Below are 27,718 nucleotides of genomic sequence, written 5' to 3' on the forward strand. Positions count from 1 at the left end.
CAAGTCATATCTTTTCGAATTAAAGCCTCATTTTACACATTTCACATACATGTGCAATTTATTTTAGAAATAGGTTAGTTCATGCAAAATTCTGGGGAAATATTCGATCCGGGCAAAAGAAAAAAGGAAAATTCTCATTAATCTGCAGTTGTATATATCATACCCATATATTTGTCAATTTGTTTAATTTACTTTGCATATAAGTATACCGGAATTATCCTCCGCCATCTTGATAATATAACAATGATCATTGTACTATGTATTTATGTATATGTTAAACCTATGTGCTGTATTGCATTGGTAAATAAAAAACTTGAAACCTTGCCAAAGATCAAGTAACCAATGAGAAGCTCCGCCTTGTCAATCACTTGATTTATTTTCAATGACTGACACCTGTAATTAGTCTCCGCTAGCCAATGATAGGTTTGAAGGGGAGGGGCCTAGGGTCGTGTACCTGTCAATCATACCTGACTGCGGTTGATAAAACGAAAAAACGAAATTAGAACAAAAGTTGTAATATTTCCAAAAGCTAAATCAGCACCAGTTTACGTTATGCAATACAGAATTAGATCTATTAGAAGGATATACATATCTAGGCTAGGCATATTTTTTTTTAATTTCAATGGTAGCTTTTTTAAAGCAAGGAAAAAGGACTGCTGAATAAATCAGTGTTTGCTAATTCGACTATATCTCTGCCTGTTGATCTTCAACTTAAAATATATTATACTCATCAGAAGTATAGGGATTTGAAAATACAAATGTTGTAGAAAAAAAAATTATGGTATATGGCGAGCTGGGAAGATACCCGATTGATATTGAAAAAAAAAATGTAGAATGATTACTTTTTGGCATAACCTTATAACTTCAAATAAATTACCAAGTAACATTATAGATTAATGTATACTTTACATGAAACTGGTCTATGTCTTTTAAATGGTTGTCATATGTTAAAGATAATTTATCCAGAGCTGGGTTCAGTTTGCATAGAAAAGTGTTTATTAGAACTTAATGAAAATGATAGAAAAATTATGTGTAAATTTAGAACCGCTAATATTAACCTACTGATAGAATCAGGAAGATGACTTGGTATTCTGCGTAATGAAAGAAAGTGTGATTTATGTAAATCGGATATTGGCGACGAATTTCATTATCTTTTTAAATGCAAACACGAATCAGTGATGTTTTTAAGAAATAGATTTATTCCAAAATACTGCTATACTTACCCAAGTCAAGAAGAAATGGAAGGAATGTTCAATATAGTTAATGCTAAAACCTATATAAAAAATGACAATATTTCAGGTGGACAACAGCCTATTTAACGACGGAAGTACGCAACATATACAATCAATCAATAAATTGCCTCTGTCTATTATATTTAATTATTCCCTTTCGTCTGGTGTATATCCTGACGCATGGAAAAAGCTAATGACCCCAACATTGTGTCTAATTACAGACCAATATCTCTTCTTAGCTTTAAAAGGTTCATTACAATGAGTAGGTATCCATATAATTTATATAAACAAAAAAAGTAAAAGTAGTCTTTAAATAGGAAAAGGTCATATATAAGTTTGGGGTCAACGGGTATTAGTGTGCTCGTAATTGGTATCTGGTGATGTGTACACATTTCTCCGGATGTTAATTCAGCTGACACATTCGGTGATTTGACAGGTGTTTCAAAGGTTACCTAGCTGTCGCAACTAAGCGGGGGGTGGGGGTGAGGTGGGGAGCAATTCTCTTGCCAGATATACGTATCATCATACACTCTTCAGGACAATATCGATTATTCGTAATTCTGCCATGATCTGCATTGTATTCATTTTTTTCAATTTAATTAAACATGTCTCTCTATGATAGTAAATGTAGAATGTGAGAAAGAAGTGTCGGGTCAAAATTTATGATGTTCGCTTTTCTACAATTAAACAAACTATGTGTACTCATTTATTTATTTGTACATATATTTACAGTATTTATGGACTTCAAAATATGTTTTGCATCGAATATACATAAAATATTAGAAACCGAAGTTGTTTTCAATATGTTAAATCTGTATTATTAACCATTTTAAAAATCCTCATACCGGTATATGCTTGTCTTACAGGTTAATTGTCTAAATCTTTTAGCTTTTGATAGATTACTGAACAAAACTCTACATGTCAAAATTTGACAAATTATAACTTCAGTTACGATGCTTTTTTTCTAATAAATACTTTAGAGATACACTTCTTTGCAATACAAAATATAAACTATACATGTCACAAGAAATGAAAGATGGCAAAGAATGTCACCCTGGAGAAGTCTTATAGCAATACAGAATACTGTTACAGTAATAGTGTTCAAGAAACCCGTTTGATTTTCTAATAAAATCGAAAAAATGATATTAAAAAAAAATATTTTATCAGAAATACCAAAGCTTTTTTTTCATATTAATATGCATATAGATCATTATCAATTCCACGAAATCTGTATTTTCCTTCTGCGGGATGTTAGATTTAGAGAAATTTGAGCCAAGCGTTTTCGTTACAATATCCACGACGTGAATCCAATTTCATCCTTTTCAATCCATATTTACATGTATCATTGTACCCTTTTGATAAGTTCGCAAGAAATACTATTAAAGATGCTCCACCGCTGACAAATAGTATTTTTTCACTATTAAAAACAGGAGCAGACGATTTAGTATTTTTCTTCGGTTACAAAAGTTACTTAATTTACACCATTACCGCCATTGAAAAGTTTGAGCTTCTAATTTTATTTCAAGTTGAAAATATAAGAAATAATTAATTGCATCCCGAAAAAAATTCCGTGGCACTATGTCCTATATGGAATGAAGTACTAATTGCCCATGCACCAAAGGCAAAATAAATTATTTTGTATTATTTTTTGTGTTAATTAGACATATATATACATGATTAAACACCAATTATTGTTCAAATGATGAATATGATTTATGCTCTGTCGGCGGTGAAGCATCTGTAATGCCAAATAACAAATACAGTATAAGATTTTTTTTCATTAAAATACAATGCTGGTGTAGTTACCCTCAATGACTCAACAATTAATACTAATTTTCTCCAGTTTCAAGGTCTTGTGTCTGCAGTCAAGAATTTCTTATAGCAATACAGAATACTGTACAATTGCATTTGGAGATACTCTCCCTACCCGCTATACAACTTGAATTTAAGATTTTCTTTAAGAAACAAAAAGGGTCTAAAGATTTTTTTACTGTTTGATTTCTCCTGCTGATACACCAACAGGTACAAGAAAGTGGAACCTTGAATTTGATTATGATAAAGAGAAATAGGAAAAAAATTATAAACTCCCCTTCACCGTGACAAAAAGTTCGAAACTACAGTGGTTGCAAGTGAGAATTATACATATTCTAGTGACTAATACTAATAATGAAATCTTACTCATTATTAACCACTATATTTATAAAACAAAGTGTCTCCATAAAACGTTTAATGTAAATGCACATGTAAATGTTATAAAATATCACTACCGTATCCAAAAATATATAGTTTTTATTTAATAAAAGCGATACTCTTCAAAAGAAATTTGAAAATCATTGGAAAAAATGGTTGTTGCCGTTGTTAGGAATATGACTTTTAAGTTTTTGTTTACCTTTTTCAAAAATATCATCTTAATATTAGTGTTGTGCCGTCATATTCGCATAGATATTGTAATTTTTAACTCCAATGTCCAAACGTTGAGTTCACCAGGGTAGTGTCCTATGGCCATCCTTCAAGCACCTCAAACAATCCAATTGATATTTTTTCAGAGAAACTACGCATCTAATGTAAAAATTAGGGACCGATTCGAATTCGTTTAATATGCATATGGTGTTATATTGCCCAGGTAGAATATAAAAAAATGATGTCCGATTATGTATACGACCTCATTCATAATTTACACAATGTAAATTAATTATGGTGGTACAACACCATAAAATAAATATTTGCCTCATCAAATGCACACGTTTTTGCACCATTGATCATGTAATAACCGTTTGGTTTGAAAGTTGTTGATTATTTTCTGATAGCTACAAAAATGTGTGCTAACGATCATACGTATAATGTACATTTTGCGTAATAACGCGATAGTTTTGCGTAATAACGCCAAAGTTTCGCGTAACAACGCCAAAGTTTTGTGCAATAACGCGATTTTTTTCTACTAAAATTTCGTAGAAATCCATTCAAACTTTATAATTAATCTTTTTACAAAATACACGGTATAGAGAAATTACGGCATTTGTCCGTGGACGTCCCCTTTGATCAGTCAGGTATAATTGACAGGTGCACGACTCTAGGCCCCTCCTCTTCAAACATATCATTGGCTAGCGGACACTAATTACAGGTGTCAGTCATTATAATCATCAAGTGATTGACAAGGCTGAATTCTCATTGGTTACTTGATCTCTAACATTGGACATGAACGAATCCACAGTGTATGAACGGAAGTGTATATATAGTATTTTTTAAATTTCGTAGTTGCGAGTCTGTATAGCGGTACTCGATCACTTGCTAAGACAAATGCAACAATGGATAGTGGATAATTTTTGCCAATTTCATTTATTCTATACATTTTTTTTTGTAATTTTCAGTTATAAATGGCGTCATGGATAGCAATTTGAACTACCAGTGACTAATGAAATGTTGAGGGTTAATCAGCATTAACGTTTCAGACACTTTTCGAGAGTTGATCTGCTGTTCATCATCGAAGAATTGAGACGCCCGCCTAATATTTTGCACAATTTTAAGGTATTCTGTATGACTTTCATTCTTTCAAGCACCATCTAAGGTTTACAAATGAATCCAACAATATAAAACACATATCAATATATATCAATGGACACCATATCTTTTACTTAATCGAATTTTGAAGTTGTAGGATGATTAGTTAAAATTGTATAGTCACTTGCATTGTTTTGAAACTGGCGATGTATAGTTGCTTGCGAGGACACTGTATAGTCGCTTGTTATAGAAAGGAAATATATTCAGTGATAAAAGACTCTGAAGCTAAGAAATTAAACAAATCAATCTTATGGCAAGCCAACATGACATTTATTCAAAGAGCAATGTCGATCCTTAATTTCACTGCATATATATAAGATATTTTATATACTTTATAAGATATCTTCATACACTGTGTAATCTATTTCTAAAATTGCACAATGCATCTGAAATGTGTAAAATGATACTTTTATACTTTTATATAGACTATATATTAGGCAAAAAAAATAAATAAAAAAGCCTAATAATATAGGCAGGTTTAGCGGACTAGTAATCGCATTATACCAGATATTTAGATAGTTAATATTTAGTCAAATTACTTTTGTCCGCCGTTAATATGAAAAAGAAATCTTTTATTACACTCACTGGAGTAAATGTAATATGTAACTATAATGAAATACCAACCCATTACGAACCCTAATCTAACAAAAATGAAAGGTCTAATCTCACTGTGTAACGTACGTATTCTTTCGCAACTTAGCAGGTTTATTGAGAAATTAGAGAAATTAATTTATAATAATTAGATCAATTAATTCCATTATATTCTGTATTATACTTATGTTGTGTTGATTGTATTATACTAATGCTATGTTGACTGTGTTCCGTCATGTCAAAATGTATTACACTGATTTGACCTCTTGTTACACACGTAAGAGAGTAATAAAGAAATCTGAAGAATCTGTCACCAAAATCGTAATTGGCTGGATATTTTTTCATCAGAATTACGTGATGTACATATTTGAAAAGTTGCTAATGAAGGTGTTGATCTAGTCGCTTCATCCAAGTCATTTCCCACATGGAGAGAAGAATGTATCAAAGAACTTTTAGAGGAAGAAGTGACATGGAGGTAGTATGGTGCTAAATTACTCTCGATTTATAGACTAAACAAGTTTTCTTATTTTGCGTCTGTCAGAAAGTCTTCAAAGCCTGTTTCCGAGTATGAAACTGAAACAGTTATTAGGTATTTATGGGTTGGCTCAGTCAGTATAGGACTTACAAATTTTGAAATAAATTTACACCAAAACATCATTCAAAACACAAAAGAAAAAAAACGGCAAAAGGATTGTTAATCATGTTAGTTGTTTTTATGTAGTATTGGGCATTAATTCATTGTGTATTGGTTATTTCCGCGCGAAATTTGGCTTTAAAACACACATTTGTAAAAACAAGTTCATTATTGAAGGTAAAAGATACTTGATTTTAACATAATTAGATAGATTATGTCATAAAAGAGTGGTTAACAAGTTGTTTACAGTATTGGATACAATGAGCATTTAAAACTTCATTTCGATGCACAGCCCATACTGAGAACTTAATGAAAATATCTCCAATGGTTCCTAAATGTAGCTGAATATATCGCAACATGTATATCCATACATAATGGTCAGACTTGCTAAATTAGCCTCTATACTGACCTTGTATTCAATAAATAAGGATATGATACTATCAATTCATCTTAATCTTTATTTATACTGTACATGTATGAAATTCAAATTCATTCCGGGAGGATCCCTCCCCAAAGTTGAACCAATATTGTACATGGCCATTAAAACCGTATTAAAGTTCGTGATGCCTTTATATAACAAACGCTTGTAACAAGATAGATACAAATTCATATTTGTGAAATTCAATCTGTTTCTCAACTTTGGAAATGAAACCACGATCCGCGAGAGAATTTCACTAAAAAAGTGCAAAACACGTGAATTTTTCTGCAGTAAAAAACCTAGTTAAACAAGTAACATGCTTACTTCCTCATTTGTGTCATTGGCTGAAATATGGAATTGTACTTTGGGTATCTAGTGATCACGTGATTATGTGTTTATTTCCAAATATATAGTGATTTCTCTGACCTCTTACGTGCTCAATACTATGTAAAATAGAAACTTTACCGATTTTCGATCTATACCAATAAAACGGGTCCATATTGATATAAACTATAACTAATTTTATGATCCCTGTGTTTCGCAATAGAATATTTGCCGTATTGCTCAAAATAGATAATGGAACGGCAAATGGAAATTGCAAGTGGTTATTAATATTTTTCATAGTTTTACGTTGACTTAAAGACAGGAAATTAAAATGTATATAGAGCGATATGCATATCCCATCTTCTACTTCTAGCCAAGCATATTTTTACCATGTGTATTCCTGTAACGTACAAAATGACGTTTTTACAATATAAATTGATAACTTTTAGGATATAAATATACGGAAGCCTATTGGTGCCAAATTAGATATAAAAGATGAAAAAAGTATTGCAAATAAATGCAAAACTTGATATTTTACCCGGCTGGAAAATACCGTATATTTTCACAATAAAACCTTGCATTTCACAGCAAAAATGTAATAAACCGTCACATTGTGGACTGCTGTCTCTCAAGGAAAGTCATTCCTTTTCCACTCCCACAGCAAAATCTAGCCCAGTAGATGACAAGCACGCGCATTTTATTGACAAATAACATCGTTACATAATGTACGTTATACTTAGGAGAGTTTAACAAAACAATGTGTAAGTAGTATTGTGTAGTATCTAGACTCATTGTGTTGCGTGATATCAGGTATTTATGGGTAAAGGATATCAAAGCAAATCATCTATTTTACATTTACAAATTACTTTTTAGGCCATATATAACTCAAATAATAATGTCAAGGATTTATAAGTAAGACTCTCACTTCTAAATCCTTGAATAATGTAAACTAGATTTGGATTAATGATACATTATTTGTAATAAAGTAAAACTTATTTATCATAAAACAAAATTAATTAGAAATGTTGCATAAAATGCTAAATTAGTTGCTTTTTATGTAGTATTGTGTAGTATTGGGCATTTAGATGTGTTTGGCGGTATATGGGTGTTTATAGGCGATATTTGGCCTCAAAACCCACATTTTTACACAAAACTCGTCATATAAGACAAACTCTATTTTAATTTAACATAAATAAATAGATTATGTCACAAAAGCGTGGTAAATAAGTGATTTACATGTAGTATTGGGTATTTAGTCGTTTCGTTGGCCAGTATTGAGCGATATTTGGCTTTAAAGACACATTTTTACACAAAACTGATTTTATAAGACAAACTTTATATTAATTGAACATAGATAAACAAAATATGTCATAAAAGAATGGTTAGTAAGTTATTTACATATAGTATTGGGTAGTATTGGGTATTTCGTCGTTTCGTTAGCTAGTATTGGGTAATTTCTGGCCGATATTAGGCCTTAAAACTCACATTTTTACACAAAACTCATTTTATAAGACAAATTCTATTTTAATTTAACATAATTAAATAGATTATGTCATAAAAGAATGTTTAATTAGTGATTTACATGTAGTATTGGGTAGTATTGGGTATTTAGTCGTTTCGTTGGCCAGTATTAGGCGATATTTGGCTTTAAAAGACACATTTTTACACAAAACTCATTTTATAAGACAAACTTTATTTTAATTTAACATAGACAAATAGAAAATGTCATAAAAAAGTGGTTAGTAAGTTATTTACATATAGTATTGGGTAGTATTGGGTATTTCGTCGTTTCGTTAGCTAGTATTGGGTAATTTCCGGCCGATATTTGGCCTCAGAACTCACATTTTTACACAAAACTCATTTCATAAGACAAATTTTATTTTGATTTAATATAAATAAATAGATTATGTCATAAAAGGATGTTTAATTAGTGATTTACATATAGTATTGGGTAGTATTGGGTATTTAGTCGTTTCGTTGGCCAGTATTGGGCGATATTTGGCTTTAAAACACACATTTTTACACAAAATTCATTTTTACAAGCAAAATATAGTTTAATTGAATAGTATTGATTATATGAAGTCCCAAAACAGTAGTTTATTAGCTGTTTACAGGTAGTATTGGGTAGTATTGGGTGGTATTGGGTAGTATTGGGTAGTATTGGGTATTTAGCCGCTCCCAGTTTTCTCTGCATCTGATAAAAACAGGATTGAAGTATATTGAACTATTTTGAATTCTTTCTAACTATCGATAGTATGTGCATGTCAGTGAAATATTTTATTGTTATCTCGTAGAAAAATATAGACAATATAAAGTTATGATGTTAAAATCTTAATCTTTTACATGTAGCTGCGCTCTTCTGAGGCTTTGCCTTAAATTCATATTAGCTATATATCGCTATAATAGCAATACATTTACATGTGCCCAACCTGACAAAATCAAAACAACAAGACGCGACTGAAAATATCTCATTTTTAAATAAACATAACCAACCTGGCTCTCTAAACTGTCTTTTGATTCCTTCATCTTCTTAAATATGTCTTTAACGTTGGTAAGTGACTTGACATCGTCAGAAAAATGTTCGTTTAAAAAATCTACAGCAAATTTTGACAAGTGTTTAGTTTTGGCCGTACTGGAGGCCGCCATCTTGCTCTCAAATCTCATTTAGACCACGTCATGTCCGAGACGATCTTTGTCCGCTCGAAGCTTGCATTTAGCTGTACACAATCCGTCGACAACAAAACATTTCGAAAATCCAGATTAGTCACGTGACTATACAGAAAAAAGGCTCATACAACGAGGAGTGGAGGGAAAGAAAAGAAGAAAAATATTTTAAGTAATAAGCGACTGTTTAATCTTCATCTTACCTTCACCATTCACGGAGATTTAAACAGAAGCAAAAAGTTTTGAAGAATTTCATCAAATCATATGGGTTTATTTTGCTCCAGATTTTTAATAGTTCTAAATTCTAATTTCACCAAACAAACACTTCACCTTAGGCTAACTTAATTTCCGCTCTTTCAAAAATAATCTTACAGCTCATAGACAAAAGAAATTCTCACAACAGAAAAAATATAATGTACAAATTGAGTGTAGTAGAAGATGACAAAGGGTGCTGCCTTCGGGGAGCATTTAAGGTCTAATTAGTGTCGAAAAGAGGACTAATTGAAAGTGCTAGCTGGAAGTTTGTATTTTTATCTTTTATCTTCATTTTTGTATCTGATGATGGTGGGCTATTCAAATAAATTTACGTTCGTCATCCATCAGTTAACATTTCCTACCGCTGTTTCTCAGAAAGTACTGAAGTTATCGTTCTCAAATTTGACATTTGCATTCCCCTAATGCCCTAGTTGTGCATATTGCATTTTGGGACTGATCAGTAAACAAGATGGCCGCCAGGTAGCCATCTTGTATATTGATAGTTAAAGATTGTGACAGCTATTTTACAGAAACTCAAATACTGAAGGGATCATTCTTAAATTTCACATGTAGGTTCCCCTATAGTTAATAAATTCTTTTTGCTTATCGGCTACATTCCTAGTCTTTACACCCCAAAACACAACAACTCGCAAGTTCACATGCCCCCTGCTAAGCAAACTCCTAATGGCAATGCAGTTTGCTTGGGGGTATAGTTAACCTGTACCCATTCCAACTCGTACCCACCAACCGGTACCCAAAATTGGCGAAGTCGTACCCAAAATATTTGATGGGCTCGTACCCATGGTTGGCTAACCCTTACCAATCAAGTTTCATTGGTTTTCAAATTTAATTAAAAGTATTGATGTTTATTTCTTCTGTGTATCTGATTCAATTTATTACTGGTCTAAATATTAAATGCATAATCGAGCCAACATTTATATATATCGGGTAACCTGCTATAAATTTTTCACACATTCTTTGATATATTTTACAAGGTATAGCATCTGTAATAATTTTGTATAAAAGTTAAATATAACTCGAAAACATCATCCGAGCCCGTTGTGACTTAACACAGCAAATGTTCAATCATTTTAAAAGCAGATTTAAATATTTCAATAATCTGTATTTTTCAGTATTGAACCGGAAATTATTCTAGAAATCGCTTGTTTTGACAATTTTTCGGTATGGAACAACAAACCTCTTGCGTACCGTTTTATGATCACTGATCATGACAAGTAGCATCTGATCGAACACAAATATTTTAAGTCTAGTCAAAGTCTTTTAAAATCACAAATAACTATATATATATGCATGAACTATAAATTTTATGATGGGTACAAGTTTGCCAAATTTCATGGGTACGGGTTCGCCATGCTTGGGTATGAGTTCGCCAAATGTGGGTACAAGATTGTTTGGGTACGAGTTTGAGTGGGTACAGGATCGCCATAATTCTTTGCTTGAAACAGCTAGGGTTGGCATGAAGCTCGCTCATTTTGTTTTTCTTGAGAATTATGGGTACCGTATAGGGCTGCCACGATACGGCAGAAGCGTACCACGATATATTGTGATACACAACAACTGTATTGCGATATATATTGCAATATTTTGACCTTAACATATGTGGTGTCTATTTTGTATATATTCCATAATAAAAACACCCTTTACATTATACAAACATACAGTGCTATGTTATGTAGTTTTACATCGATTTGAACCGTGTTGTTGAGTAACAGAAATGTTCAAATGTGAGTTTCTTGTTTTAAAAAATACGAGTCTGTTTGTGAAAATGCTAGGCTACAGACGATCGTAACCTAATAATGCAATAACTAAACATGATAGTTTACACTTTTGAACCTAAATAATGAAAAAAATTAAGTACAATTGTCCTGGTAAATTAAGCTTACGATCGTGATTAAACTTCAAAGGGCTGATCGGCTTGCAGTGTTGTTTTGACACGTGTAGGAATTCGAAAATGGCGGCGGACGATGAAGCCTGAAATAGCTGGCAAAATCCCTGCAGCCATGTATTCACCGGGCCTTAAATGTGTTTAGAGAATTATATATTCCGGTATTGTTGATTGATGGAGCAAATCAGCTTGATAATATTTCAGAAACTAGCCTAATGTCATATTGTTTATATTCAACGTCATGCAAATGTTTGAATTATTTGAACATTATACACGTTAGTTACAAACATTTGACCAACATCTGAATCGAATGAAAACGAAAGGGATACCCACATGGCTTCATATTATCGGAAAGGAAAACAAATACAACTTGCTGGTTTGGTTTTAATGACAGGACGTTTTAAATATATCAAATTAATGAAATTATGATACTAAGAAAATATATTGTAAAAAAACCAGTACAGGTAAACTGTATCGCGGTACAATATTTTTTGGTGGTGCATTGCAATACCCCAATATACCGGTGAACCGCGGCAGCCCTAGTACCGTACCTGCTTTCTTTTAGAAATATGGTATATATATAATGAATTCCACTTGAAAACAATGTAATGTTAACTATTTCTTCTTCAGATGCTGAATAATGTCAGGAATTGCTCTAGCCCGTTTATCTGAAGAAAGAAAAGCATGGAGGAAAGATCACCCTTTTGTAAGTTAAACCTGATTTTAAAATAGATTAATTATTATTGGAAAATTATCCTAATTAGTAATAGCTGCCTTAGATTATTCTGTATTTAGATTGAATAGTTAGAGCAGTGATCTCCAGTTTTATAGATGTTTATAGAGATTCTGACAACTTCTGGTGATCTATTTTAGATTGGCCAATCAAATTATCATTTTCAATTTTACACTTCTAGCACTTCAATTCAAATAAAAAGAATACTTTGTCTGTGATACATATATGCATTTTGTAGCAGCGCTGGGGAGATGCCACTGCTAATATGTCATTAATTTGTAAGCTCACCTGGCCCGTCGTCTGTCCGTCTGTCAACATTTCCTTTAAATCGCTACTAGTCATAGAGTTCTGCATGGATTGTAACCAAATTTGGCCACAAACGTTCTTTGGAGAAGGGGAACAGAACTTGTATAAATTTTGGCTCTGACCCCCCGGGGGTAGGAAGGGTGGGGCCCAAAATGGGAATTAGAGGTAAATATTCAAATTCCTTCAGAAAAGAAACAATGAACCTGTATTCAGAACATTACTTGGCATTACAAACTAGGTGAGCGATACAGGCCCTCTGGGCCTCTCGTTAGGAATATGAACTCAAACCAAATGCGCTACATCTGACTTTTCCTCCTTTTTTTTTAAATTTTAAACTAAAACATAAGGCAGATCCGAAAGCGTAAAAATTCCGGATATTTAGTAACATTAAAAAAAAATTGCCATTTACAATTTTTCGGAGTAATACATGCCCATACCACTCCACTCCTGACCTGTAAATACCCTGGTAACCCATAATCAAAATGACTACATACACAATTCTGACAACTCTTGATTTGCAAACTTTTTTTGTCCTTGTTAAGAATTTTTTTTACGCCAAATAGAATGTTGTCGGATCATGAATAATAATCTGTATTTCAATCAGATTAGCAGAATATCAGCCAGTTACAGTTCAGGTGAAAATCAAAATACCCCCTGCAATGAAGTTAAGTGGCCATGGGGATATACTGGAATCAAGTTGTCTGTCCCTCTATCTGTCTGTAGCCACAACTTCGTCCAGTGAACTGCTCTTAAACTATTGACAGATTTTGATAGAATTTGGTACACAGAACCCTGACATAAAGGGGAGTTGACCATGAGTAAACTAGTTGAGTAAACTATTTAGGGTTCTGCAATGTCCCCTATTAATGGAGTTATTACTACATTAGTGCAGCAGCAGTATTAGTCGTCCAATCCGACAACCGTACTATATAATTAGACCTATTTTAATCGCCTTTTGTCCGTCGTCATCCGTCGTGCGATGTCTGTAAACAATTTACATTTTCGACTTCTTCTCCAAAATTTAAACTGCTGAGCAAATTTCAATGAAATTTTGCACAAACCTTCTAAGGCATAAGGCCAATCTAAATTGTGAATTATATGGTCCACACGTACACCCCACAGGGGGCTGTGAGAGGGGCCAAAAGGGGTAAAATTGAGTAAAATTTCAAAAAACTTCTTCTCTACTCACAGATGTGGTAGAATCACATACTCTTCATAAATAGAAAGGTCTTAAGGTCCTTTACAAAAATTGTGAATTATATGACCCTGGGGTCTCTAGTTTCCCCTTGGGGAAGAGGTTAAGTTTACTATAGTTTATATTGGGAAAACACATTTTTGAGCATTATTTGGTCATTTGTAATAGGAAATGAGTCAAATGTTGTCAGAATTATCAGTATGAGATGGCCATTTAATCCTATTAACAAATTTTCTATAATTGACCCCCTTAGGGCCGGGGTCAAAAGGGGTCAAATAGGCTAAAACTTCAAAAATCTTCTTCTGAAATTCTGGAAATGGTAGAATCAAATACTTTTCATAGATAGAAAGGTCTTCAGGTCCTTTACAAAAATTGAGAATTATATGACCCTGGGGTCTTGCGTTTCTCCCGGGGAGGGGGTCAAATTTACTATAGTTTATATAGGGAAAACACATTTATGAGCATTTTTTGCTCAATTTTCATTGGAAGCGAGTCAAACTTGGTTAGAATTATTAGCCTGAGATAGCATTTTAACATCATATCCATATTGGTCATGGCAGACCCCCAGGGGCCAGAGGGGTTGGGCCAGAAAAGGTCAAATAGGCTAAAACTTCAAAAATATTCTTCTAAAATTCTGGAAATGGTAGAATCAAATACACTTTATAAATGAAAAGGTCTTAAAGTGCGTTTTATAAAATTTTTAAATTATATGACCCTGGGGTCTTGCGTTTCTCCCGGGGAGGGGGTCAAATTTACTATAGTTTATATAGGGAAAACACATTAATGAGCATTTTTTGCTCAATTTTCATTGGAAGCGAGTCCAACTTGGTAAGAATTATTAGCCTGAGATAGCATTTTAACATCATATCCATATTGGTCATGGCAGACCCCCAGGGGCCAGAGGGGTTGGGCCAGAAAAGGTCAAATAGGCTAAAACTTCAAAAATATTCTTCTAAAATTCTGGAAATGGTAGAATCAAATACACTTTATAAATGAAAAGGTCTTAAAGTGCGTTTTATAAAATTTTTAAATTATATGACCCTGGGGTCTCACGTTTCTCCCGGAGAGGGGGTCAAATTTACTATAGTTTATATAGGGAAAACACATTAATGAGCATTTTTTGCTCAATTTTCATTGGAAGCGAGTCCAACTTGGTAAGAATTATTAGCCTGAGATAGCATTTTAACATCATATCCATATTGGTCATGGCAGACCCCCAGGGGCCAGAGGGGTTGGGCCAGAAAAGGTCAAATAGGCTAAAACTTCAAAAATATTCTTCTAAAATTCTGGAAATGGTAGAATCAAATACACTTTATAAATGAAAAGGTCTTAAAGTGTGTTTTATAAAACTTGTAAATTATATGACCCTGGGGTCTCACGTTTCCCCTTGGGGAGGGGGTCAAATTTACTATAGTTTAAATAGGAAAAACACATTAATGAGCATTTTTTGCTCAATTTTCATTGGAAATGAGTCCAACTTGGTAAGAATTGTTAGCCTGAGATAGCATTTTAATATATCCATATTGGTCCTGGCCGACCCCCTTGGGGCAGAGGGGCAGGGCTAAAAAAGGTCAAATAGGCTAAAACTTAAAAAATCTTCTAAAATTCTGGAAATAGTAGAATCAAATTAATATAGATGGAAAGGTCTTAAGGTGTTTTATAAAAATTGTGAATTATATGATCTTGGGGTCTCACGTTATCCCCTGGTGAGGGGTCAAGTTTACATATTTGTGAACATTATTTGCCCAATTTTCATAGGAAATTAGTCAAACTTGATTAGAATTATTAACCTAAGATAGAGCTTTTAACAACCATATCCGTCCTCGATGACCTCCTGGGGGACCAGAGGGGCAGGACCAAACAGGGTCAAAATGATTAAGATTTCAAAAAATACATCTTAGTTCACAGGTTTGATGGAAGTAAATACTCTTAATAGTCTAAATAGTCAAATTTATAAATCACTGACCAACTTCAAGGCCCAGCATATAATGTTTATATGTCTTTAATTTGTTTCGTTATATATTCTAACTCGGGTGATCGTTAAGGCCCATGGGCCTCTTGTTTTGGTTTAGTATTGTTGAACAATCTATATAAAATGCCATGGTCATTGAAAGAGCTGTCAACAAAGGTTTTATAAGCTAATGAAAACATGTACAGTGATTCACTGTGAACTCTCAATAATCCTTCATTCCCAGTCTAAATGATGAGTAAATCATCCATAAATACATTTTTTTAGACGGTTGAAGTAATATTTTCAAACTGTTTAACTTTTTGTAAATGTTTTTAATCTATGTTTTATATTATTTTACAGGGATTTGTAGCCAGACCAACAAAAAGTCCTGATGGTTCTTTAAACCTACTGAACTGGGAGTGTGCAATACCAGGGAAAAAAGGGGTAATAGTATATTGATAAATGGCCTCATTTTTAGCCCACCATCATCAGATGGTGGGCTATTGAAATCACTTTTTGTCCATGGTCCGTCGTCCGTCCTTCCGTCCGTCAGTTAACAATTCATGTTATCGCTATTTCTCAGAAAGTACTGAAGGGATCTTTCTCAAATTTCATATGTAGGTTCCCCTAGAGCCCTAGTTGTGCATATTGCGTTTTGGGACCGACCGGTCAAAGATGGCCGCCAGGCAGCCATCTTGGATTTTGATAGTTAAAGATTTTTATCGCTATTTCTCACAAAATACTGAAGGGATCTTTCTCAAATCTCATATGTAGGTTCCCCTAGGGCTCTAGTTGTGCATATTTTGATTTGGGACCGATCGGTCAACAAGATGGCCGCCAGGCAGCCATCTTGGATTTTGATTGTTAGCCCACCATCATCAGATGGTGGGCTATTCAAATCGCCTTTCGTCCGTGGTCCGTCCGTCCGTCCGTCCGTCCGTCCGTCCGTCCGTCCGTCCGTTAACAATTCTTGTTACCGCTATTTCTCTAAAAGTACTGAAGGGATCTTTCTCAAATTTCATATGTAGGTTCCCCTAGGACCCTAGTTGTGCATATTGTATTTTGGGACTGATCGGTCAACAAGATGGCCGCCAGGCGGCCATCTTGGATTTTGATAGTTAAAGTTTGTTACGGCTATTTCTCAGAAAGTACTGAAGGGATCTTTCTCAAATTTCATATGTAGGTTCCCCTAGGACCCTAGTTGTGCATATTGCATTTTGGGACTGATCGGTCAACAAGATGGCCGACCAGCCGCCATCTTGGATTTTGATAGTTAAAGTTTGTTACGGCTAAATCTCAGAAAGTACTGAAGGGATCTTTCTCAAATTTCATATGTAGGTTCCCCTAGGACCCTTGTAGTGCATATTGCATTTTGGGACTGATCGGTCAACAAGATGGCCGCCAGGTAGCCATATTGGATTTTGATAGTTAAAGTTTGTTACCGCTATTTCTCAGAAAGCACTGAAGGGATCTTTCTCAATTTCATATGTAGGTTCCCCTAGGACCCTAGTTGTGCATATTGTATTTTGGGACTGATCGGTCAACAAGATGGCCGCCAGGCAGCCATCTTGGATTTTGATAGTTAAAGTTTGTTACCGCTATTTCTCATAAAGTATTGAAGGGATCTTTCTCAAATTTCATATGTAGGTTCCCGTAGGACCCTAGTTGTGCATATTGCATTTTGGGACTGATCGGTCAACAAGATGGCCGACCAGCCGCCATCTTGGATTTTGATAGTTAAAGTTTGTTACCGCTATTTCTCAGAAAGTACTGAAGGGATCTTTCTCAAATTTCATATGTAGGTTCCCCTAGGACCCTAGTTGTGCATATTGCATTTTGGGACTGATCGGTCAACAAGATGGCCGCCCGGTGGCCATCTTGGATTTTGATAGTTAAAGTTTGTTACCGCTATTTCTCAGAAAGTATTGAAGGGATCTTTCTCAAATTTCATATGTAGGTTCCTCTAGGACCCTAGTTGTGCATATTACATTTTGGGACTGATCGGTCAACAAGATGGCCGACAAGCAGCCATCTTGGATTTTGATAGTTAAAGTTTGTTACGGCTATTTCTCAGAAAGTACTGAAGGGATCTTTCTCAAATTTCATATGTAGGTTCCCCTAGGACCCTAGTTGTGCATATTGCATTTTGGGACTGATCAGTCAACAAGATGGCCGCCAGGTAGCCATCTTGGATTTTGATAGTTAAAGTTTGTTACCGCTATTTCTCAAAAAGCACTAAAGGGATCTTTCTCAAATTTCATATGTAGGTTCCCCTAGGACCCCAGTTGTGCATATTGCATTTTGGGACTGATCGGTCAACAAGATGGCCGCCAGGTAGCCATCTTGGATTTTGATAGTTAAAGTTTGTTACCGCTATTTCTCAGAAAGCACTGAAGGGATCTTTCTCAAATTTCATATGTAGGTTCCCCTAGGACCCCAGTTGTGCATATTGCATTTTGGGACTGATCGGTCAACAAGATGGCCGACCGGTGGCCATCTTGGATTTTGATAGTTAAAGTTTGTTATCGCTATTTCTCAGAAAGTACTGAAGGGATCTTTCTCAAATTTCATATGTAGGTTCCCCTAGGACCCCAGTTGTGCATATTGCATTTTGGGACTGATCGGTCAACTAGATGGCCGACCGGTGGCCATCTTGGATTTTGATAGTTAAAGTTTGTTACCGCTATTTCTCAGAAAGCACTGAAGGGATCTTTCTCAAATTTCATATGTAGGTTCCCCTAGGACCCCAGTTGTGCATATTGCATTTTGGGACTGATCGGTCAACAAGACCGGTTGGCCATCTTGGATTTTGATAGTTAAAGTTTGTTACCGCTATTTCTCAGAAAGTATTGAAGGGATTGTTCTCAAATATCATATGTAGGTTCCTCTAGGACCCTAGTTCTGCCTATTGCATTTTGCGACCACCATCTTGGATTTTGATAGTTTAAAGTTTGAAAAGCAGGAAAAAGAATTGTAAGTTTGAAAAGCAGAGAAAAGATCCCTCTTTCATTTGTCAGACATAGATCAATCTTTGGTGGGCGCCAAGATCCCTCTGGGATCTCTTGTTAAAGATTGTTATCGCTATTTCTCACAAAGTACTGAAGGGATCTTTCTCAAATTTCATATGTAGATTCCCCTAGGGCTCTAGTTGTGCATAATACGTTTTTGGATCGATCGGTCAACAAAATGGCGGTCAGGCAGCCATCTTGGATTTTGATAGTTAAAGATTGTTATCGCTATTTCTCACAAAATACTGAATGGATCTTTCTCAAATTTCATATGTAGGTTCCCCTAGGGCTCTAGTTGTTCATAATTTGATTTGGGACCGATCGGTCAACAAGATGGCCGCCAGGCAGCCATCTTGGATTTTGATTGTTAGCCCACCACATCAGATGGTGGGCTATTCAAATCGCCTTTCGTCCGTGGTCCGTCGTCCGTCTGTCCGTCCGTCCGTCCGTCCGTCCGTTAACAATTCTTGTTACCGCTATTTCTCTAAAAGTACTGAAGGGATCTTTCTCAAATTTCATATGTAGGTTCCCCTAGGACCCTAGTTGTGCATATTGTATTTTGGGACTGATCGGTCAACAAGATGGCCGCCAGGCGGCCATCTTGGATTTTGATAGTTAAAGTTTGTTACGGCTATTTCTCAGAAAGTACTGAAGGGATCTTTCTCAAATTTCATATGTAGGTTCCCCTAGGACCCTAGTTGTGCATATTGCATTTTGGGACTGATCGGTCAACAAGATGGCCGACCAGCCGCCATCTTGGATTTTGATAGTTAAAGTTTGTTACGGCTAAATCTCAGAAAGTACTGAAGGGATCTTTCTCAAATTTCATATGTAGGTTCCCCTAGGACCCTTGTAGTGCATATTGCATTTTGGGACTGATAGGTCAACAAGATGGCCGCCAGGTAGCCATATTGGATTTTGATAGTTAAAGTTTGTTACCGCTATTTCTCAGAAAGCACTGAAGGGATCTTTCTCAATTTCATATGTAGGTTCCCCTAGGACCCTAGTTGTGCATATTGCATTTTGGGACTGATCGGTCAACAAGATGGCCGACCAGCCGCCATCTTGGATTTTGATAGTTAAAGTTTGTTACGGCTAAATCTCAGAAAGTACTGAAGGGATCTTTCTCAAATTTCATATGTAGGTTCCCCTAGGACCCTTGTAGTGCATATTGCATTTTGGGACTGATCGGTCAACAAGATGGCCGCCAGGTAGCCATATTGGATTTTGATAGTTAAAGTTTGTTACCGCTATTTCTCAGAAAGCACTGAAGGGATCTTTCTCAATTTCATATGTAGGTTCCCCTAGGACCCTAGTTGTGCATATTGTATTTTGGGACTGATCGGTCAACAAGATGGCCGCCAGGCAGCCATCTTGGATTTTGATAGTTAAAGTTTGTTACCGCTATTTCTCATAAAGTATTGAAGGGATCTTTCTCAAATTTCATATGTAGGTTCCCGTAGGACCCTAGTTGTGCATATTGCATTTTGGGACTGATCGGTCAACAAGATGGCCGACCAGCCGCCATCTTGGATTTTGATAGTTAAAGTTTGTTACCGCTAATTTTCAGAAAGTACTGAAGGGATCTTTCTCAAATTTCATATGTAGGTTCCCCTAGGACCCTAGTAGTGCATATTGCATTTTGGGACTGATCAGTCAACAAGATGGCCGCCAGGTAGCCATCTTGGATTTTGATAGTTAAAGTTTGTTACCGCTATTTCTCAAAAAGCACTAAAGGGATCTTTCTCAAATTTCATATGTAGGTTCCCCTAGGACCCCAGTTGTGCATATTGCATTTTGGGACTGATCGGTCAACAAGATGGCCGCCAGGTAGCCATCTTGGATTTTGATAGTTAAAGTTTGTTACCGCTATTTCTCAGAAAGCACTGAAGGGATCTTTCTCAAATTTCATATGTAGGTTCCCCTAGGACCCCAGTTGTGCATATTGCATTTTGGGACTGATCGGTCAACAAGATGGCCGACCGGTGGCCATCTTGGATTTTGATAGTTAAAGTTTGTTATCGCTATTTCTCAGAAAGTACTGAAGGGATCTTTCTCAAATTTCATATGTAGGTTCCCCTAGGACCCCAGTTGTACATATTGCATTTTGGGACTGATCGGTCAACAAGATGGCCGACCGGTGGCCATCTTGGATTTTGATAGTTAAAGTTTGTTACCGCTATTTCTCAGAAAGTATTGAAGGGATTGTTCTCAAATATCATATGTAGGTTCCTCTAGGACCCTAGTTCTGCCTATTGCATTTTGCGACCACCATCTTGGATTTTGATAGTTTAAAGTTTGAAAAGCAGGAAAAAGAATTGTAAGTTTGAAAAGCAGAGAAAAGATCCCTCTTTCATTTGTCAGACATAGATCAATCTTTGGTGGGCGCCAAGATCCCTCTGGGATCTCTTGTTAAAGATTGTTATCGCTATTTCTCACAAAGTACTGAAGGGATCTTTCTCAAATTTCATATGTAGGTTCCCCTAGGGCTCTAGTTGTGCATAATACGTTTTTGGATCGATCGGTCAACAAAATGGCGGTCAGGCAGCCATCTTGGATTTTGATAGTTAAAGATTGTTATCGCTATTTCTCACAAAATACTGAATGGATCTTTCTCAAATTTCATATGTAGGTTCCCCTAGGGCTCTAGTTGTGCATAATGCGATTTTGGATCGATCGGTCAACAAAATGGCCGCCAGGCTGCCATCTTGGATTTTGATAGTTAAATATTGTTATTTTATATGTAGTATATATGTTTGCACAAGTTTGAAAAGCAGAGAAAAGATCCCTTTTTCCATTATCAGACATAGATCATTCTTTGGTGGGCGCCAAGATCCCTCTGGAATCTCTTGTTAATAACTTTTGTTGAATTAATAGGAGTTTTCAGTGACCGATTCAAATTGTCTCAAACCTGTGCACACATAAATATGTATACAAGTGTGTTTTTAGTTTAGGATAAGATATATGTTCATGTTTTTGCTTCAGAGTTCATACATTCACACAATATTATGTGCAGGTAACATTTCTGCATTCAAGTTACTGCTCTCATTATTCATAACTTTTGTTGAATTAAAAGGTGTTTTCAGTGACCAATTCTAATTGTCTAAAACCTATGCATATATAAATATGTATACAAGTGTGTTTTTAGTTTAGGATAAGATATACTTTCATGCTTTTGCTACACAGTTCATACATTCAAACAATATTATGCGCAGGTAACATTTCCACATTCAAGTTATCTTCACATTCTCGCATAAATATTCTTGTTTACAGTAATTTTACAGTTATCTTTTATTAAGGCTTTTCCTTTGTCAGACCTTTTTAGCCCACCATCATCAGATGGTGGGCTATTCAAATCGCCTTTCGTCCGTGGTCCGTCGTCCGTCCGTCCTTCCGTCCGTCCGTCCGTCCGTCCGTCCGTTAACAATTCTTGTTACCGCTATTTCTCAGAAAGTACAGAAGGGAGCTTTCTCAAATTTCACATGTAGGTTCCCCTAGGGCCCTAGTTGTGCATATTGCATTTTGGGACCAATCGGTCAACAAGATGGCCGACTGGCGGCCATCTTGGATTTTGATAGTTAAAGTTTGTTACCGCTATTTCTCAGAAAGTTTTGAAGGGATCTTTCTCAAATTTCACATGTAGGTTCCCCTAGGGCCCTAGTTGTGCATATTGCATTTTGGGACCAATCGGTCAACAAGATGGCCGACTGGCGGCCATCTTGGATTTTGATAGTTAAAGTTTGTTACCGCTATTTCTCAGAAAGTACTTAAGGGATCTGTCTCAAATTTCACATGTAGGTTCCCCTAGGGCCCTAGTTGTGCATATTGCATTTTGGGACCAATCGGTCAACAAGATGGCCGACTGGCGGCCATCTTGGATTTTGATAGTTAAAGTTTGTTACCGCTATTTCTCAGAAAGTACTTAAGGGATCTGTCTCAAATTTCACATGTAGGTTCCCCTAGGGCCCTAGTTGTGCATATTGCATTTTGGGACCAATCGGTCAACAAGATGGCCGACTGGCGGCCATCTTGGATTTTGATAGTTAAAGTTTGTTACCGCTATTTCTCAGAAAGTTTTGAAGGGATCTTTCTCAAATTTCATATGTTGGTTCTCCTAGGGCCCTAGTTGTGCATATTGCATTTTGGGACCAATCGGTCAACAAGATGGCCGACTGGCGGCCATCTTGGATTTTGATAGTTAAAGTTTGTTACCGCTATTTCTCAGAAAGTTTTGAAGGGATCTTTCTCAAATTTCATATGTTGGTTCTCCTAGGGCCCTAGTTGTGCATATTGCATTTTGGGACCAATCGGTCAACAAAATGGTCGACTGGCGGCCATCTTGGATTTTGATAGTTAAAGTTTGTTACCGCTATTTCTCAGAAAGTTTTGAAGGGATCTTTCTCAAATTTCATATGTTGGTTCTCCTAGGGCCCTAGTTGTGCATATTGCATTTTGGGACAGATCGGTCAACAAGATGGCCGACTGGCGGCCATCTTGGATTTTGATAGTTAAAGTTTGTTACCGCTATTTCTCAGAAAGTACTTAAGGGATCTTTCTCAAATATCATATGTTGGTTCTCCTAGGGCCCTAGTTGTGCATATTGCATTTTGGGACCAATCGGTCAACAATGATGGCCGACCGGCGGCCATCTTGGATTTTGATAGTTAAAGTTTGTTACCGCTATTTCCCAGAAAGTACTGAAGAAGGGATCTTTCTCAAATTTCATATATAGGTTCCCCTAGGGCCCTAGTTGTGCATATTGCATTTTGGGACCAATCAGTCAACAAGATGGCCGACCGACTGACGGCCATCTTTGATTTTGATAGTTAAAGTTTGTTACCGCTATTTCTCAGAAAGTACTGAAGGGATCTCTCTCAAATTTCATATGCATGTTCCCCTTGAACCATTGTTGTGCATATTGCATTTTGGGAGTGATCGGTCAACAAGATAGCCGACTGGCGGCCATCTTGGATTTTGATAGTTAAAGTTTGTTAACACTATTTCCCAGAAAGTACTGAAGGAATCTTTCTCAAATTTTATATGTAGGTTCCCCTACGACCCTAGTTGTGCATATTGCATTTTGGGACAGATCGGTCAGCAAGATGATCGACAGGTAGCCATCTTGAATTTTGATAATTGAAGTTTGTTACTGCTACATATCTCAGAAAGTACTGAAAAGATCTTTCTCAAGGTTCATATATAGTATGTAGTAAAAGTTTGAAAAGCAGGGAAAAGATCCCTCTTTCTGTTGTCAGACATAGATCATTCTTTGGTGGGCGCCAAGATCCCTCTGGGATCTCTTGTTTTATTTCTCTTAAGAAATTAATACTTCTTCTTTCTGGAATCTGGCCATGGTCATTGTCAACTTCTTAGGTACAACAGTTAATTAATCAGAACTCAACTTTGATGAGGTGTTCCAGTTACATTGTACCATAATTGCTGCCAATACTTGTGTCACAACATCTCGTGCCAAAGTGAAAGCTCCATATAACTGCAGAATTGTGGTACCAGGTATTAAATATTTTTTTAAGTATGATTATTGAGTCAATGTCTTATGTTATATCTGACATTACAGACGCCATGGGAATGTGGACTGTTTAAGCTGCGGATGTTATTTAAAGAAGACTATCCAAGTTCTCCACCTAAATGTAAGTTTTCACTTAGAGTTATTTCCCTTTCTACAATGTTCTGAATTTGTTTGAATCAGGTGATAATGGTGTTATGTATTGTTTTATCACAAATTGCTTAAAATTTACCAAATGTTGGATAGAAAAACAATAGACCGGTCAAATGATGAAAATCTTCACACTCGTTCTAGGATTATGAAATACAGCATCAAACATGTCTCTTTTTGTTCACAGGTAAATTTGAACCACCTCTATTCCACCCCAATGTATACCCTTCAGGAACAGTGTGTTTGTCATTACTGGATGAAGAGAAAGACTGGCGACCTGCTGTGACAATAAGACAGGTGAGACAGGAATAATGCAGTCTTACTGGAGAGCATTGATGGATTTCAGAACATCGTGGCGCTATTGTTGAAACAGTGATACAGTCGAATCTGTACTAACGGCCATCTGTATCAAGCGACCCCCTGCTCTAAACGACCACTTTAATTCCTCCTATGCATTTTCACTATATATTTTAACTCTATTAAAAGACCATCTCTCTAACACAACTCACAAAATTTCCTTCCTGTGGTCGCAAAAAAATCTCTTTTCAGTGACCAGAAATATGAATGTCATTTCGATCTTTCCAAAACGCCCATCATCTGGTTGTCGGTTTTGACACGGCTTGGGCAGAGCAATTAAGCCTATAGGTTGTTAGTGTAAACAAAAGAGGTGCGAAACAATTAGCCTGTAACTGTAGCCCTGTGTGAGTAATGCCACACTGGGGAATTGTATCTGACTGGTCTTATCACACCATTGTTACTGTCAGACCCGGGGCCCTTAGATGGAATGGGTCAAGCTCAATGGTCTCTCCATCAATTTGAAAGAATATTATGGTTAAATAATTAATTTTTCTTTGTTTTCATACCAAATCTGGCTTTCTGATTGGTCAATATTTTTTTTGCATACCACTATGGGAAAAAATCCGAGAATGGCGCGAAAGCCCGACATTATCGTGAAGTCACAATAGAGACATTGACTTTTTGTATTAATGCGGAGAAAAAGAATCCCTTGAAAAACCACTATAATGTTACATTTAAACATACTTCATTTTATCAAATGGAGTATAGAATTAATTATACATATTGATGTCACTATTTTTTTTAATTTTGTCGGGTTATGGAGAAAAAAAATTGTTTGCAAACTTTTATGAGAATCCACTACGCAGATTCACACAGTTTGCAAACAAATTTTTAATTCAAATATACTGTCTTTGAATTTGCTGTAGAAAATAAATCTTGTTTTTACAATTGTTTTATGGGAGGTTAAGGAATAATTTTGGAATAAAAATATTTAATTTCATAAACTTATTTGTTCAAGTGATATAAAAAGTTTGACCAATGCTTATCTTCTTTGTTTTATAAGATTCTCCTTGGAATTCAAGAACTTTTGAATGAACCTAATATTAAAGACCCTGCACAAGCTGAAGCCTACACAATTTACTGGTAAAATTTTGTTGTATTGTTATCGATGCTGTGGACATGGTCTTGACAAAGTTTCAGAAATTAATACAGATATTGACTGCAAATATTTTTTGCACTCATATTGCATTTGCATACACACTGGTAAAACTTTTAATTGGTTTTAAATCCCTTACGGAAAATGACAATTGCAACTATATACTCAAGATAATGGGTGTTTCCTGTATAAATGTTGTAAAGCAAGAAGATTCAAGAATGAAGCTAAACAAATTATATAGGCAGTAGACAGTCTAATTATTGAATTCTCTTTTACTATGTATCAATTTTCCAAATCATTTGATTTTGAATACCTTTTGATTTTGTGGTGGTTTTTTTCTTGTTTTTAGCCAAAACAGAACAGATTACGAAAGACGAGTCCGAGAACAGGCTGTGAAATTCAAAGACCCTTCATTGTGAAGTTCGATATGAAACACAAGATATTGCTCCTTTATTTATGGACTTAAAACTTTAAAGATGATGTGCTAAAATTTTATGTTTTGTCATTGTAAAGGTTATTGTTAGTTTTGTGAATTGTATGTTGTATGTTCCTACGACCAAAGGGTTGTTCTGTCACTGAGAAGTTACGTTATACTGGACTAATTACTTAGAAAATATTGTAGAGATGATCTCTATTTAAATATGTACTCAGTAATGTTTTAGGGTTCTATCTAATATCAACTTCCAATAGAATGCTAAAATCAGTTATAAAATGAAACCCCAATGTTTTGTGACCCGAATAGATTCTTTTTAGGTCATCTGACCCGAAGGGTCAGGATGACCTATAGTCGTCATGTTTCGTCCGTCGTCGTCCGCCGTCCGCCGTGCGCCGTCCGCCGTGCGTTAACATTTCACATTTTGAACTTCTTCTCAAGTTCTACCGGTGCGATTTAGCTGAAACTTGCATGAAATGATCGTGACATGGTCCCGACAAAGTGTTGTTATTTTTCGGGTCGATCTGAAATCCAAGATGGCCGCCACAGCCGCCATCTTGAAAACACATTTTGAACTTCTTCTCAAGTTCTACCGGTGCGATTTGGCTGAAACTTGCATGAAATGATCCTGACATGGTCCCGACAAAGTGTTGTTATTTTTCGGGTCGATCTGAAATCCAAGATGGCCGCCACAGCCGCCATCTTGAAAACACATTTTGAACTTCTTCTCAAGTTCTACCAGTGCAATTTGGCTGAAACTTGCATGAAATGATCCTGACATGGTCCCGACAAAGTGTTGTTATTTTTCGGGTCGATCCGAAATCCAAGATGGCCGCCACAGCCGCCATCTTGAAAACACATTTTGAACTTCTTCTCAAGTTCTACCGATGCAATTTGGCTGAAACTTGCATGAAATGATCCTGACATGGTCCCGACAAAGTGTTGTTATTTTTCGGGTCGATCCGAAATCCAAGATGGCCGCCACAGCCGCCATCTTGAAAACACATTTTGAACTTCTTCTCAAGTTCTACCTGTGCGATTTGGCTGAAACTTGCATGAAATGATCCTGACATGGTCCCGACAAAGTGTTGTTATTTTTCGGGTCGATCTGAAATCCAAGATGGCCGCCACAGCCGCCATCTTGAAAACACATTTTGAACTTCTTCTCAAGTTCTACTGTGCGATTTGGCTGAAACTTGCATGAAATGATCCTGACATGGTCCCGACAAAGTGTTGTTATTTTTCGGGTCGATCCAAAATCCAAGATGGCCGCCACAGCCGCCATCTTGAAAAACACATTTTGTGAACTTCTTCTCAAGTTCTATTAGTGCGATTTGGCTGAAACTTGCATGAAATGATCCTGACATGGTCCCGACAAAGTGT

At 35.9% G+C, this 27,718-nt stretch overlaps 2 protein-coding genes across 2 annotated transcripts in view; one reads left to right on the forward strand and one right to left on the reverse strand.

The window, feature by feature from the left end:
• LOC138323960 (RAD50-interacting protein 1-like) overlaps positions 1-9,432 on the reverse strand; it is a 30,360-nt gene extending 20,928 nt beyond the window's left edge. The window contains exon 1 of the mRNA XM_069268917.1: positions 9,251-9,432. Coding sequence (XP_069125018.1) covers positions 9,251-9,421 — 171 coding nt within the window. The 5' untranslated portion in view covers positions 9,422-9,432. The remainder of the gene's footprint in view (positions 1-9,250) is intronic.
• Positions 9,433-9,478: 46 nt separating this feature from the next.
• LOC138323962 (SUMO-conjugating enzyme UBC9-B) lies at positions 9,479-26,429 on the forward strand. The gene is made up of 7 exons (XM_069268919.1): positions 9,479-9,593; positions 12,213-12,288; positions 16,128-16,211; positions 24,351-24,423; positions 24,637-24,746; positions 25,810-25,889; positions 26,252-26,429. Exons 2-7 carry the CDS (start codon positions 12,223-12,225, stop codon positions 26,319-26,321), a joined length of 483 nt encoding a protein of 160 aa, XP_069125020.1. The 5' UTR covers positions 9,479-9,593; positions 12,213-12,222; the 3' UTR covers positions 26,322-26,429.
• Positions 26,430-27,718: the final 1,289 nt, after the last annotated feature.

The sequence above is a fragment of the Argopecten irradians genome, chromosome 5, assembly GCF_041381155.1.
Source record: "Argopecten irradians isolate NY chromosome 5, Ai_NY, whole genome shotgun sequence".
In the NCBI taxonomy this organism is placed as follows: domain Eukaryota; kingdom Metazoa; phylum Mollusca; class Bivalvia; order Pectinida; family Pectinidae; genus Argopecten; species Argopecten irradians.

Excerpts from the sequence above, each read along its gene's own strand:
- LOC138323962 (XM_069268919.1), top strand. The coding sequence starts at position 12,223 with ATGTCAGGAATTGCTCTAGCCCGTTTATCTGAAGAAAGAAAAGCATGG. Across the intron at positions 16,212-24,350 it reads CAATACCAGGGAAAAAAGGG|ACGCCATGGGAATGTGGACT; the intron begins GTAATAGTATAT and ends CTGACATTACAG. Across the intron at positions 24,747-25,809 it reads CTGCTGTGACAATAAGACAG|ATTCTCCTTGGAATTCAAGA; the intron begins GTGAGACAGGAA and ends TTGTTTTATAAG.